Here is a 16,654-nt window from a genome sequence, read left to right as displayed (position 1 = left end):
TGTGCAACACTTTAGAGCAGGACAAGACACACAGAAAGTCTCTGGTCAACCACTGCACCCAAACTCGTCCCCAGACGTCTTAACCAAATCTTGCTTCTGAATGGGCTTTAGGGCGAGAGAGTGAGGTCGGCGTTTTGCGCATATCCTCCTCAATTTAATCAAAATTTTTAGCGCAAATCAATAAGTCATCCCTCCCCCAATACAATTCTGGTTATCTCAAGAACGCTTTCATAAACTAACAGGAACGACCCTTCCACAGTTTCACTGACACTTCTTGATCAGACAACTTACAATGGCGTGATGCTGATCCATTCTACAATTCTAGGCTGATGAAACCAAGCTTTACTTCTGTTTCTCCATTCAACTTTTTCTTTTATCTACCTGAACACTCTGTCCATCCCTAGTGTTGAACGGTGCGCTGGTGCGCACTTAACAATCTGTCCATCACTAATATTGAACAGTGCGCTGGTGCGCACCATATGCGTCGTGGCAGGAGCGGAGTTATTACAATATATAGTAACCTACAATGCTGCTTTGTTAACATCTTTATTAAAGTGTGCAATAGTTGGCAGCTTGATCAAGCTTAAAAAGAAGGACAATAGATGGAGCTTTCAAATCAATCATTAGAAAAATCTCAATTATGGGATCCCAGGCCAACAGAGTCAAAAATAATTTTTAAAAAAGACTAATGTCGCTATCTCCATAGTACAGACTCAAAGCCGTTAGAATTTTGAGTGGACCGATTAGACTGACGCATTTTTGTTTAGTGGAGGCGGAGCTGAGGTTGCTATGAGGGGGCTATTTTTTTCCTTGGCCGTTCTTTGGGGATCTTTTTGTGCCGATATCACCATCTCCCACATATTCAAATCAGCTCACATTCCCTCACTGTTTGCAATGTCTATTTTTCTCTTTAGCTGAGTTGCCAAATAACACTCTTCAAATAATCCAGAAAAGATAAGGCTAATTTACGAAACGCACACAAAGTTCCGCATCCTTCACAATTCTGGTGATAGTGAGATAAGAAACTTTCTTTAACTTTTCCGGAATCACCGACCTTTCTGTTCCGACTTATTTATTAACTCGCCGGAAAAAACAACACTTACAACATTTATGTTACAATACAATAAATTGTAATATAATAATAATAATTAAATATGAAGATGTCCCTGCTCTAATGAGATTTCACGACAGAAGCCAAACAACAGAATGTTAAGAAACATAAGCCCTCAGCTCCTTGTCCCGGGGTTAAAGAGATGACTAGAACAGCAAACAAATGAATTCATTAGTTGCAGTAAATGAAACCTACACTTTGTAAAACTAAGAAACAAAGTGACTTAGTCAAAAACACTTTAAATTAGGTCTCATTGATAAAATAACCCTTTTTTTTTTTAACATACTTCATAAAACTTTAGCAATGAAGAGAATGACGTTCTAGCCCTAAGCCTCCTGCAGACAAGAGATGATAGTTGAAGATGTTTGAACCCGGGACTATCAAGATGACAGACAGTGCCGGAATAAAGGGAGGGCAGCCCAGGATCGCCACAAGAAAGGGGCTTCCACAAAAGGCATACAATTTATCAGAATTTTCTACGGGTCAGAAACTTTTAAAGTTTTTTCTTCAACATTTTTTCCGCATTTTTACGGCTGGCAAAAATGTAAAAATGTCGTAATTAAGAAGTGTAAGCCTGTAGCATTCTCGGAATAAGTAAATACAGCTCCGAATTTTTGACATTGCGTTTATCAAGGGATTTACCCTCCACAAACTGAAAACATGCATATATATATATATATATATATATATATATATATATATATATATATATATATATATATATATATATATATATATATATATATATATATATATATATATATATATATATATATATATATATATATATATATATATATATATATATATATATATATATATATATATATATATATATATATATATATATATATATATATATATATATATATATATATATATATATATATATATATATATATATATATATATGTGTTTGTAGGCCTATATATATATTAGTTGGCCCTTATTGGTTATTAAAAAAAATCCTTTATCAATGCCTTTTCCTTTAGATTACGACCTGCATGTACTATAACTAGTATCTAGGCCTATTATATAAGACTTTAAAATATTTTTTAAGACGACTAATATTTATTTATTTTTTTAAGTTAGGTTCCATTTTTAGCAGATTCCGGAATATGGCGAAATCTCATTTTCAGCACTTTCAGTTTTTTTATATCTGAACGTGACAGACGGACGGATAGACACACTACAAAAAAAAAAACTATTAGCGGCTTTTACCCATTCGGGATACGCTAAAAACGGCATTTATAACATTTTATTAGGCCTATATATTTTATTTGTATTTTAAATATATTTTTCTCTTCCAATTTTTTTTCCCTCTTGTGTATTGTCTGTTTTGGCTTCACTCCATTAGGTCTCTCGTAATGGCGACAAAGAGTGAACTGCGATCGTCCAAAAGTGGAGAAAATAAATACTCCTGCCACATTTTAAACAGCACCCTTTCAATTTGAAAGTATGGATAATGCTGAATGGGCCAGCCGACAATCTTCTGAACAGAGCTTGTTAAGCGGATTATAACGGCTTTACTGCCTGGCTATTGCGTTTCCTTGGAGCCAATGTAACCGCCATTAAAATTTCAGCAAGACTAAAAAACAAAAGGACAAGTAATGAAGATTTACTCTCAACCGACACAACACGAAACGCCCGAGACCAATAGAAGATTTAAAATCTTTTTTTTTTATTCTTTTTTTGTTCTTTAAATTAGTGGTGCTCAAATTTACTAACTATTGCCTCATTCTTGTCATTTAATCACAAATGTATAATTGTATCTGTACACGGTTCATTTTGTCATACATATATAATTGTATGATTACATGATTCATTTAGTCATAAATATATAATCGTATCAGAACATGATTCATTTAGTCACAAATATATGATTGTAGCAGTCAGGGGCGGCCTTAGCAGTGCGCGGGGCCCTGAGCGAGTGTCACGTGCGGGGCCCTGAGCCGTAAGTGTAGTCTATATATACCGTACCACATCACGCTAAAAGGCTAATCCGCCTCTAACGCTGTGGGCTTATTTTTGTTACAAAACATAGAACATTAGGTAGATACTGCTGGCCTACTATTTCGTATACTAACATCGATTTTATTAGGAAAATATGTAGTGATCAAGTTTGTGACAATAAAATCTCCGGTCGAGCCCCCCTCCCTTCTCAGGCGCGAGGCTTAGGCCCGTCGCCCCACTGACACCCCTTAAGGCAGCTACTGAAAGCAGTAGCCTACATGATTCATTTAGTCATAAATATATAATTGTACAAGCCCATGATTCTTTTAATGATAGACACATCATAGATAGAAGTATTCGCTTGATAGGTTTTTGTTGTTGTAAACCGATATAGATAAGAAGGCCTAAAGTTGCTCCTAATATTTGGGATATCTAATTACACAAGTTCATACAATCGGCCTATTGCAATTGTTATAGAGTGTGTGTGTATATGTGTGTGTAAGAAATTTCTATAAATCAAATAAGAAGATAAAACTAAAATGTTATTTAACCTTGGTTAGGCAAATAATAGAATATGCATCCTCTGTTTGGACCCCTCAACTCAAGAAAACATTAAGAAACTGGAACAGACACAAAATAGAGCAGTGAGATTCATAACAAATGAATATTCCCATTTGACTAGAGTAACACCTTTAGTAAAATCACTAAATTTAGAAAGCCTTCAGGATAGAATACTCAAAAGTAGTAAAATCACTAAATTTAGAAAGCCTTCAGGATAGAATACTCAAAAGTAAAGTAGCAATTATACATAAAACACTGAACCATAATCTTTAAATACAAAAACAAAATTTAATTAAATACTCAGAAAGACACAAAGATAAAGGTACATTCCTCGTACCATATGCTAGGACAAATTTGTACAAGTGCTCCTTCTTCCCTAGTGCTATTAGAGCATGGAATGGGTTGCCTGAGCTAGCCAGGAAAACCAGCGACTTGGCAGAATTTAAGTCATTGGTTAATATGCATGACTGAATGCATGACGCGTAGGACGTAATCATCTTTTTTTAAAGTAAAGTCTGCATTATATAAGATAAGATAAGATAAGTGTATGTTTGTGTTTCTACGGTGACAGTGAGAAGAAGTTAACGATTGGTTCTGAATGATGCAAGATAGGTGGCATTGTTGTCAGCCGTCTTGTCCAAATAGGCTACAGCCTTTGGAAAATGCTACCTGAATTTCCTATTCGGCATGCTACATCATGGAAGGCACTCCCATCATTTGTTATGATGCTGCCAAGGTAAGTGAACTTGTCCATCTCTTCAAGCTATTACTCGCCAAGTATGACGAAAGCACCCTTTGCCTTATATCCCACTCGCAAAATTTTAGTGTTATCCAAGTTTATGCAGAGGCCAATTTTGGATGCCTCTCTGTCTATGCTCTCCGTCATTTCTTGTATGCATTTATTTGTAACCCCAAGTAGTGCAACGTCATCGGCGAAGTCCAAATCCGTCATTCGTTTTTGTTCACGCCTTGGAATACCAAAAGCAGTCAGGTTCATTGCTTTCCTCATTATGTAGTCAATGGCTAGGAGGAAGAGGAAGGAAGATTAGATGCACCCCTGTCTCACACCTGTCTCGATGCTAAAAAAAACAACTCGGTTGTTCCTTCTTCTGTTTTAATGCAGCAACTAAATTTACTGTATAGGTGCCGTATTCTCTATTTTCCATAGTGAATTTCGGTGGACACTATCAAACGCCTTCTTAAAGTCTACGAAACTACGAAACACCAAATCGTCAACTCGAGTACTATGTACGGGTGCTCCACAAGGTTGTGTTGTGTTCTTTCTCCTGTACTGTACACCCTTTACATTAATGACATAAGAAGCATCTATGACTCAGTTAAACTCATTAAATTCGCAGATGATACTGCCATAGTCGGTCTTATTTCAGGAGACGAAACTCAGTATCGAAGCTCGATAGAAGAGTTTACAAACTGGTGCACTGACAACTTTCTAGAACTGAATGTTACAAAAACTAAAGAATTTATAATAGATTTCAGAAAGAAAAAACAGATGATACGCGAACTTCAGATAAAGACTACATTGATAGAACAAGTAAAATCATATAAATATCTAGGCGTCATCATTAATAACAAGCCCTCATGGGAAGACCACCTTGGAACTCTGACAAAGAAAACAGCCCAGTAACTTTTTTTTTTATATAAACTCAATAGCTTTAAACTAAACAAGAAGATCCTAAATACTTTTTACGGCGCGACTGTACAAAATCTGCTAACATGCGGAATAACTTGTTGGCAAGGCAACGCTTCATCTAAACTGTTGCGCCGTCTAGAAACCATCATAAAAAGGGCATCAAAAATTACACTCACAACTCACAACATTACCACACTTAGAGGAACTTTTTGAACATCAGAACTACGTCAGGTCGTTGCGAAGTGGGCTACTACTGTCAATCAAGAATGAGAAATCAATGAGAAGAGTCCTTGTAATCACAACAAATTTCCAAAAGGATCAATAAAGCAGTCTTAGTCTTAATTAGCCGTTGTTGGTACTTGAGACTTTGTTCTATGATATTTCATAGAACGAAGATCTACTCTGCACATGATCTGCCTCTTCGGAAGCCTGCTTACTCTTCTCTGAGCCTCTCATCTACAGACTGTTGAGGCGGTCTCAACAGAACAGTGCTGAAAACTTTGCCCGGGACAGAGAGAGAGTAAGCTTAATGCCCCTCCAATCGTTGCAGTCTTCCAAGTTGCCCTTTTTTTTTGGGGGGGGGGGGAAGCTTTATAATTACTCCTTTTGCCAGTCCTCTGGGACTTTAGAAGTTCGCCAAAAGAGATTTAAGAGATCAGTCATTCTGTTTAAAAAAATATTAAATATTAAATCTGTTTTTAAAAGGAAAGTTAGATTAAATTTACAAGAACTCTATTCCCTCCTTCTAAAAATATTTTCAAGTATTTTCATTCATAAGTGGATCTTTATTAAAGAATTTAAAAAAATTGTAGGGGCCTCCACAAAAAGCATGTCCTGTGTAGAATTAATTTATTAAACTAGATCTACATAAGTACAATAAGTTAATATGCGAATATATTATTCCTCATCTTTTCTTTAAAAATAAAACAAAATAGACAAACAAACAAACACTAACTCGGAAATTCTGGATCCCTGTTTGAATTAAATTTTTTTAAAGTATAAAGACTCTAGATCTAATAACGTCTGTCTTCTAATTTTTTAGTATTATGATTTAATATGAAGTAAACAGAAAACATAAAATCAAAATTATTATTAAAACCAACTTTCTTTTTTTTTTTTTTTCGCTAGAGACGTTATTGTTTTTTATTTGGATTTTTATTAAAGGGATATCACTCCGATTTTGTTTTCACTTGTTTAGAATGTCAAATTTTATCAGGAAATCGGCTGTATGGCAACCGATCAAAAATAAAAATGCCATAAAAATTTGACTCTACTAGATCTAGATATAGATAACATCAGTTTTATCAATATGATGAATAGATGTAGAATCTATATTATAAATTTTGATCTATTGTAGATTTAGTCGAGGTATAATAATTTTATACTTTGAAACTTTCGTTTCGAACTTCAACTACTAGACTAGGAGTGCAGTAGGTCTTAAGTGATAAGTCTAGTCTAGAGTCTAGTCTAGTAATTGACTTACGACTTAGTAAGTATTAACTAGTTTACTAGAGTCTAGTTACAGTCTAGTAGTCTAGTAATAGTTCAACTTGAACTTGAATTCAAACTTACACAACATATTTTATTACATTATATTATTACATATTATTATTAATAATTATTATATGATATTTTTACACTAACATACTAGATTCTAATAGTTAAATTAAATGATTTTAGATCTATGTAATGATACAAGATATTGATCTATACTCTATTGATTACTTACAAAATAAATATTTCTAGAATTTTTATTACTAGATTCTATAATAATCTATATAGATCAAGATCTAAGTCTAAAGTTCCCCTTTCAGACCTTTGGCTTGTTGTCTATTGTGCAGATGATGTAAAGCCTGTCTGCGGTTAACGAGGGTTTCATGTGTCCAGTGCAATGACCAACGGCCCTTACTTTTCCCCAGCCCCAATGTTGATGTTTAATTTTTTCATCATCTGATGTATTATCACTATTAGTGTTGTCAACTCTCTTGGGCTTTTTGAGGTGCTGCTGTTAAGTGGTTGAAGAGTGTCTGTGAAGACAACAATATCTGATGGTGATTGTATCCCTTCTAATAATTTGTTTTCGACTGTCTGCAAAGCTATGCTAATTGCCTCAATTTCGGCTTGGAAGTTTGAGCAGTAGTCGCCACAGGGTGCACTTATTTCAAAGTGTTTATTTTTTAGGAAGACCAGAAAGACACTAAGACCAGCATTGATGGTGGCTTTGAAGGCTGATCTGTCGGTGTATATATGGATGGCTGTTTTTGGATAGCTTTCAGTTGTTTCAAGCATGCCTACTTTGAGCTCCAGTGGATTTGATTCTTTTGTTAGAGTATTATTTATTAAATGTTTTAATGGTTGGTTGTTTGTAGTTAAGTCCAGGAGTTAGGTTTGAGAATCTGGTAATTTTTTCTATGTTATTGGGTAGATGGTGTTTTAGGGCTAGTTCCTCTGTAAGTTGGATCAGAGTTCTTTGCTTTTTTTTTTTTGTTGTTTTTCCTATTTCTCTGTGTTAGTAGTTTATTAGGATGATCGTCCTCCAACCTTCTGTATCTCTCAATAGCTTCTATTGCTGCTCTGTTGCACCTTAACTTAAGAGGTTTAATATTGGAGTCTATTTCACAGGCTGCTGTGGGAGTAGTTCTCATACCTCCACTGATTAGATGCTAGGCTTGGTTTTGGATTGTGTCTAAAGATGATTGGTAGGTTTTGTTGGCGGCTACTTGTATGGAGAGACAGTTATCCATGACAGATCTGACATATCCAGTGTATAACTGTCTTAAGGTTTTCTTTTCAGCTCCCCAAGATATTCTTGCTAGGTGTTTTATTATGTTTAATCTTTGTGATGCCTTTTCTTTTAAATCTGCCATAAAGTGTTTTAGAGACAGTCTTTGGTCTAATTTTACACCAAGATATGTTGGATTTTCTTCTTTATTTATTGACTGCAAGTCTCTTTTTAGGATGTAGTTTCTTTTTTATATTTTGTTGCTGTGGCTAAAGATTAAATATAAACTGACTTTTCTTTGTTTATTTCCATTTCCCATAATTTTGAAAATGTGGAGATAGTTGTGAGGGCTCTGTTTAATTTGGATCTAGTCAGCACTGAATATTTCTCTGTAGTCCAAATTAAGATGTCATCTGCATAAAGGGCCTTATTGACCGAAACAAGGTCCTGGAGGTCATTCATGAAGATTAGAAAGAGTGTGCAGCTAAGGGGGTTTGTTATTTGTTTCTTTCCTGCTAGCCAATGCCAGATGCAGAAGGTTCCAAGCCTACCGACCATCCTTGCTTAGGTCTAGTTGTTCGCATGTTGTGGTCCACTTTTTTCTTTTTTTCTGTTTTAATTTTGTATCTTATAAGCCCTGTCAATTTGTTGTACTTTGTCTTGTTCTCTCTAGTAGGTTTTTTTGCATAGAAAAGAAAAGAAACATACCTAAGAAAATTTGAAAGACCAAAGTAAAAACTTAAATTATTAAATATAAATCTGTCTGATGTGTTTGTCTATCGAGACAGAAAAGAAATTAGCTCTGCTGGTATAAAAGTACAAGAAATCGGAAGGAGGTGGACAGATAAATTAAATGAGGCTTATTTTTTGTTAAGTGTTGCTCTTTTTTGTTTGTTTATAAAGGCATCATGGACCGCACATTCTTTGTTTTTACTTTGGTCCAGCAGGGTGTCCTATATGTATGTTTTTTTTTTATTTTGTGTATAGTCACTTTCTCCTGCAGTAGTACATCTCTGTTTATTTTTTTTATAAAAAAGCAGTTTTCATGTTAAAACACACTCTTTGATATTGGCTTACCATTGTTTTTTTTGTTTTTTTTGCTACTCTTAGTTGTGAACATACTTGAAATTACATTACGTTCTTAAACAAAATAATTATTTTTAACCTGTTAATGAATGGAAATAAAGTGTACAATATTTTTAAAGTTTGATAGTTGTTTTTTTTTCTCTGGAAATCATTGCTTAAATATTTTATATTCCCAGGTATTAAACACATCTTCTAAAATGGCACGCAACAATAAGTTGAAAACCTTTTGGATCAAATACAAACTGACAGCTAGGCTAAAAGTTCTTGTCATCCTTGTTTTAATCATCTTTTTAATACCATCATTGAGAAACTTTGTGATTCCCGGTTGGCCGAAAACATTGCAACAGCTCAGCACTTACAAGGTCAGTAGTTACAAAATCTAGTACCTGTGACACATTAGTTTTTCAGAGACATTACTGTCAGAGATGGAGTTACCTCTCCATTGCTGGGGGAAAGCCTGGGTGGTAAACTTGTGAGTACTAGGCTGCCCACACGTCAACACTCGCCTCTCTTCCATACTGACCGGGTCCAAAGGGATGGCAAGTCATCGCAATTTGGGGTCAGGTGGCTGCAGGAGTTTGCCAGAAAACAGTAGTCTTACTACTGTCCCCACGCCTTTGAGGCTCCAAGCCCGGATTTTCTGTTAGGGTTTACTCCCTTAGCCTTAGATCTTACAGGGACACACGCAAACCTCCTCCGAGACCCTTGCAGATTAGCCTCAGTTTCCATCTGTCACCACGAGGAGGTACTGCATAGGATTTGCTGTGGAGAGGCTATGTACTGGCAAGAGAGACTTACAAAATTGCTCCCCTTTCAGATGCTAGTCAGCAGTGGCAGCAATTTAAGCTACCACACAAGACGCTTCACACTGCCTTTGGACAGACTTTGTATTTGTTCTGTGATAGTAATTTTAAACTGCAGTTCTCTTTTTTTTTCTTTTCAATAAGATAAAAGAAAATATTTAAACAATAGACTCTCATAGTAATCACATCCTAAAATGCAAATAAATATAGCAGGTTTCCAAAAAATTTTTGTGACTGAAAGCTAAATTTCTGATCTGCATTTCATTTGTGTTTTGATTGTACTTGAGCTATCTGTGAGACAGGTTTTTTTTTTTTTTTTACTATTTAGGTGAATCTTATTGAATTAACATTTTATCATTTTATATAATATCATAGGAATGTTTTAATTATTGTTATTATTATTACATTTTTATGTTTTCAGGTTATAAAAATTCATCTTCAAGATTTGTTTTACAATGTGGATCGTAGCCCATACACAGACTCGTGCAAACCGGTGCATGACCGGCTTGCCACTGTCAAAATGCCCAAGCTTGAAGACATGCCTGTTTATGATTTGCAAGACTGGTATAAACTGGTGGCTACAATCAAACCATCTTTGACAGATGAAGAACTGAAGATCTTGGACAACTACAAACCCACTTTGACTGTCACTGAGCAGCGTCAGATGCTCTTTGCTATGCTCTCAGCAACTCAAGCTTTTGCCGCCTTTAACATCAGCTACTTCATATCAGAAGGCTCTCTTATTGGCTACTGGCGTCACCACGGTATGATACCCTGGGATGATGATGTGGATATACTTTTTGATAGCCAGCAGTGGCCACTGGCTCGTCAGGTTCTCTCATGTTTGCCAGATCTTGAGCTCAACATGGGTTCTGATTACATGTGGAAACTATATCATAAGAACTCAGACTTATGGAAAGGCGAATCCCAAATTAAATTTCCTTTTATAGATTTCTTTATGTATCATTACGACTCTGGTCACCTTTGGCCAGTTTGTATTTGGATGAAGACTGAAATTATACTTCCTACCGACTGGACGTTCCCTCTTCAGAAAGGTGTCTTTGAAGGTTATCCTGTTTCTGTTCCAAGTAAGACTGCTGAAGTCATAAATTTTCACTTTGGACGCGTTTCATCTGATTGCTATTCACGCACTTTCCTCCGCAGAGAACGATCCCTTGTCCCTGTTAAAGAGAGAACACACATGCCCTGTGCTCTGCTGAAAGAAATTTACCCTTTTGTGAGGCGCACCAAGGTGGACTCAATGCAAGGCACTGTTATAGAAGAGAGAGTTGTTGCTTCTAAAGTCTTGTCTACATTCAATGCCACATATCAAGGTACACTTGAATAAGAGTTGATTTTACCATGTAGTGGAAATAAATGATTATTAAAAGTTTATTAGATAATAAGTTTTGTTAGAATGTGTTGTTGTTTTTCATAATGAGTACCAATAAAAGACAACATATTTTTTTAATATAAAAAAGTATGTCAAATCCTTAACGCCCCAAACCAGATTATTAAAGAAATTAGCATGACTGAATTTTCACTTATGTTTAAAAGAGGTTCCAGGATTAAAGTTTTCAATGGGCTGAAAATATAAGCATTTTTTTTTTTAAGTTAATTGGATTATGATTCAATTAGAACGTTTTTATAAATTTCATTATTCAATGAATGTTTTGAGTAATTTATGCATGTGTCCAGAGAATTTTTGAAAAATCTAAAGATTTGCAGCTATGGAAATGTCACATGAGAATTTTTCTTAATTTAAGTTATTACCTATTCAACAGACAAACAAAAATGGCTTTTTCTAGAATATAAATATTACCTTTGACATTTTGGATAGGTGTCTTACTTGCATACATGATTTAAATGCTATTTAATCATTATTTTTGTTTCCCCATTTTGATTATTTATTTGTTTGACATAATCAGAATGGGTAACGTCAAATAAAATCAAAAGAAATGTCACAGTAACAATTCACTACAGCATATGATACAAGCTGGAGACTTCTTATAGGTAACAGTCATACCAGAGTTATGTTTGTTGATGCTGCCTTTATTTGATCATATCTTCTCCCATGTTTCAAGTTATACTTTTTTTTTTTTTTGTTGCGTTTTTTTATACTTAGAACTTTAGTTCTTATTGTTATTGTACGAGGACATTCTTAAAGTCATTAACTTCAAGTATATATTCTTTTTGTCATTGTATATGTATCTTTATATTAGTATTCATTATTGTTATTGTTTGGAAAAATACACTTTGTAATCAGTTTATAAATAGATTGTGAAACCTTGTTGCTTAGTAGTGAAGCACTTGACAGCCATTCAGAGGTCTTTAGTTTGAGTCTTGGTACAGGCTGGCACTCTATACCTGACATTTATATAAGAGAGTTAATACATATAAATTCCTATAGCTGATCACATATCACTATAATAAACCCTTAACTTATCTTCACTTATAAGGCTTGTAGGCCTGAAAGAAAATTTTACTTTGAAAAAGATCACATCTAAATTTTTTGTTTGCCTGTGTGATAATGTTAGATTCTACTTTTTAAAAATCTTGTCTTTATTAATAGAACAAACTCTGAACTTACTGCATTTTCTAATGTCCTATGTTATGATTAATTGTTTTGTGTTAAATAGAAGCTGATCAAAGTTTTTAATGATACTGAAGATAAAAATTGTTTTGTTTTCTTGTCCAGTCATTAGCATTGTTTTCATTAAGTGAATGATTATTTTTCACAGTTTAATAATCAGTTTGTGTATATGGGCTAATGAAGCTCTGTATTATATATGATTAGCTCATAGTATCTCTTGAATGATATGTTAATATATTTATTTTAAAATTTCAACACTTACAAAGTGTTCATTTTCATGGCAAGCAAAATACTGAATATTTACATTTTAAAGCCCCCAAAATGTTCATATTTATGGAAAGAAATGCATTGATTTTTTTTTATGTTTTAAAATCATGGTGATTGTAGTCATACAATTTTTTTTTAATAGGTATAGACTGCTCTGTGGGTGATTCTCATTCTTAGTTAGTTTCTATCATCTTCAGTGGCTACCTTCCTCTTCTGTTGGCTACCATCCGTCCAACTTGAATTTGAGGCCATTATAGAAACTGATTTGTGTGGATGTGTTCATCAATGACCAGCTGCATGCTGACTTGGCTTACTAGCTATGACTGATAACTTTTACGCCTTAAGCTCAATGACCAGTCCCAGTTAGGTGGCGAGGTTAAGATTCATGTTCCATCTCTTTATGAAATGAAAAGCTTAGTTCTAAAAGTATGTAAAAATCATGAAATATTTGAGGAAAGATAATCAAGCCTAAGTGTAGCTAGTGCTCTTGATGATGACTTAAGCATTTTCAAAAATGTCCATTCTTAACAATATACTGTCCACTAGTATAGAGTAGGCCTATAGTCACTATAGTGGTTAAAATTTATGGAAGTCTCTCCCCCCCCCCCCCCTCCATTTCTTATTCAATTGGAACATTTTAATACCAGGTTGTAGTAAAAAGGAAGCTTTACAATCTGGCATATTGCAGTGTTTATAGTAGTATTGCACATGCTGGACTACTTGTGGGGGGGGGGGGGGGATATTTTTCATGAGAGCCATTTTGTCCTGGAATTGGTTACCTGAACTAGCCAGGAAAACCAAAGAACTCTCTCCAAGAGGAAGTTTCAAAAAAAAAAAACAAGAAACAAGTCTAACATTAACATGGATTGGGGATGTTTCAATTATTGATATTCTGATCTTTGTCTCTAATGTAATGGTTTATAAAACGTGAGTGTTGCCAGAAAGTCACAATGTTTAGTTTTTAGCTTATAACTTGGGCCCAACCATCTCACCCTAAGTATCCTCTTAGAGTTAATTCTAAATGTGTAAGCCTAACTCTTAACTTAAACTGCATACTTTGCTATGTCTTGTTATACTTGAACTCTCTGCATTCCAACAGTTTTAAATTATATTTTTTCTGAGCTTTGTGATACTTTACATCTAAATGAAATGGGAGTATTTTGTGTGTTTTATGATGACATTTTGATCATGTGTTTTCTGCTGCTTAAACACAATAACAAAAAGCTAAACTTGCTATGTGATTTGTCTCTTTAATGAGGTCTTGCTGTTCTTCTACATTGGATGAAGTCTTTTTGTGTTTTTTTTTTGTACATTTGCTCTTTAAGTTCTTATGTGCTAATGTACATGGTCTTTTTGTGAAATTTTTACATTTAGATCTATATATATACAGAATATTCATATTAAATGATGGAGTTTTGGTTCTAGGCCATATGGCTAACTTCCAGTTCTTTTGCTGAGTGGAATGTTTCAGTGCTACATTGGTTTGTTTAATTGCTACATTTGTTTATTTAAATGCTACATTTGTTTGTTTAAATGCTACATTTGTTTGTTTAAATGCTACATTTGTTTGTGTAAATGCTACATTTGTTTGTGTAAATGCTACATTTGTTTGTTTAAATGCTACATTTGTTTGTGTAAATGCTACATTTGTTTGTTTAAATGCTACATTTGTTTGTTTAAATGCTACATTTGTTTGTTTAAATGCTCATCAATTTGTAGAACAAATGTGTGATGTGAGAGCTTGAGGACTTGAATTCCTAACTGAAGAGTTTTTTTTTTGTCCAGAGTCTCGCCTCATACATTTATTTCATCTGCTCATTATGACACATGCTCAGCAAAATGTGCTTGTACTTTTTTATATAAATGTCTGTATATATATATTTTTTTTTTTCTTGGTTTGAAATATATATATATATACTCTAGAGGAAAACAAATAGTGCACATAGCAGCAAAACTTTGAGTAGCAGAATGCCAAGGCTACATTATGTAGACACACTGTGGGTCAGTTATAAGTGTCTTGGGAAGTTTTGAGAGAGGTGGGCGTTCATGTCCTATAATGATCTTTGTAAACTAATAACAGTGTTATGTCCTATAATGATCTTTGTAAACTAATAACAGTGTTATGTCCTATAATGATCTTTGTAAACTAATAACAGTGTTGTTTTGACAAACCTTATTTACCTTAGTACTATATATTCATTCCCAATCCTGTAGCAGTTCTGCTTGAAAGCCATCAACCCAACTGTGTTGATTTTTTAAAGAATATTTATCAACTATTTATATAAATATTTATTTATATTTATCAAGTTTTGTTTAATTGTTGTATTTAGTTTTCAATATTTTTCATATATTTAGTTTATACTGATGATAAAATTATAATTTGATAATTCTTTCTACTCTGCTTTTTGTATAGGAAGCTGATTGTTGGTCCCCAACCCTGTTGGTCCCTGACATCATTGCACTGTGTACACACTATCTTCTAACAAGCAAACTATACTTTTTATCTAAGGAGAAGAACTCCACATTTACAACTGTTTTATATCTCAATAATGTAGGAGTTATTTCTCTTTTTATAAACAAAATAATTAATTACCAATATTAATTGACTAATTGGTTTATTTTTTTTATCATTTCATGGTTTGTTAGGTACAAAAATAATTTTTCAAGTTTCAACTGGGTGTAAGAGAAATAGCATGTACAATTATCTAAGGGGAACAAACCCCAATATATTTTGCCATATCTTTAAATTATTTTCAGATAGACATGAGTTGATATAAGCTTTGTAAAAAATTTTGCCAACAGAAAAATGTCAGCTTTTCATTACCCGCTTTCATTGACCATTAATTTTCAAAGTGGACCAAGCATTCTTTAGAGGACAGCCCTAAATATAAAGCAGAAACATGGAAAGCAATTGTGTTTCGGCACCGTTTGGGCATTATCAGAGAGATTGGATGTGGTGATGGTTAAGTGCTTCCAGAATGAGTATTTAAGTTTCGCTCCTGACAATACCTTCCGCACACACACTGGCTTGCAGGATAACCATTGAGAAGTTGAGTTCTTAATTAGTATCCACTCTGTGGTGTCATATTCATTCTGTGATGTGATAATATGCTGCTTAGATTTCAGTGAAACTTTATACAGATGTACTGCTTTCTAGCCTTCCACTGCTTATTGGTTTAAACTTTAGTAGACACAATATTTAATTTCTAAATCATATCATGCGAATGTATATTGTGATAAAGTATTGTTCTTTTTTTTAATAAATATTTCTGTTCAGTTTTCAGGGAGTAGATATTTTGTTTAATATTTTATTTTTAATAAAATCATGAATTAAAAATGTGTTTTTGTCTTCTGTTCATCATGAGATTCTGCCAAGGAAAAAATAGAAATGTTTTACATCCACGTCTTGAATTGTTACATACAATTATTTATACAAATCAAGATTAGTTCCTGAAAATATGCACTATCAAGTCAATGTAGTAAAAAAAAATTTGAATATAATTGCAGCGTATTATAAAACAACTGAATGCACCAATTTTATATATTTTTTTTTTAAGAAATCTTATAGAAATAAAAATAACTTGTTCCATCAGCCATTGAACTGGCTAGTTAGCAGGACTCATACTTCATTATCTCATACTCCTAACCCTCATACATACCATGATACTCCCTGTGAAAGTTAATTAGTATGACTACTTTATCTTTGAAAATATATTTCTATTTATTTATATATTTCTTTAATATTTCAAGAAAAGAATTATCAAATTTGAAATGAAACAAAATATTAATTGGAGGGGAATATTTATTCTCACTTCTGTAGTTTTTCATGGCACTGATCATTTCTTTGCCAGTCTAGTTCTAATCCTATCATTTCATTGCTGCAACTGTACAAGGAAATAGGGCAGTA

At 33.8% G+C, this 16,654-nt stretch overlaps 1 protein-coding gene across 1 annotated transcript; it reads left to right on the top strand.

Moving 5' to 3' along the window:
• The first annotated feature begins 6,458 nt into the window (after nt 1-6,458).
• On the top strand, nt 6,459-16,149 carry LOC106072841 (uncharacterized). The gene is made up of 3 exons (XM_056004371.1): nt 6,459-6,765; nt 9,261-9,446; nt 10,309-16,149. The coding sequence occupies exons 2-3, from the start codon at nt 9,282-9,284 to the stop codon at nt 11,233-11,235; spliced, it is 1,092 nt and encodes a 363-aa protein (XP_055860346.1). The 5' UTR covers nt 6,459-6,765; nt 9,261-9,281; the 3' UTR covers nt 11,236-16,149.
• The last annotated feature ends 505 nt before the right edge of the window (nt 16,150-16,654 follow it).

The sequence above is a fragment of the Biomphalaria glabrata genome, chromosome 11 (assembly GCF_947242115.1).
Source record: "Biomphalaria glabrata chromosome 11, xgBioGlab47.1, whole genome shotgun sequence".
NCBI lineage: Eukaryota > Metazoa > Mollusca > Gastropoda > Planorbidae > Biomphalaria > Biomphalaria glabrata.
The sequence above is the reverse complement of the archived record's forward strand: the minus strand, read 5'-3'. Positions and strand labels throughout refer to the sequence as shown.

What these genes read in the sequence shown, in the direction of transcription:
- LOC106072841 (XM_056004371.1), top strand. Translation starts at nt 9,282, where the DNA reads ATGGCACGCAACAATAAGTTGAAAACCTTTTGGATCAAATACAAACTG. An exon ending in AACAGCTCAGCACTTACAAG is followed by an intron (nt 9,447 to 10,308) that starts GTCAGTAGTTAC and finishes TTATGTTTTCAG; the next exon opens with GTTATAAAAATTCATCTTCA.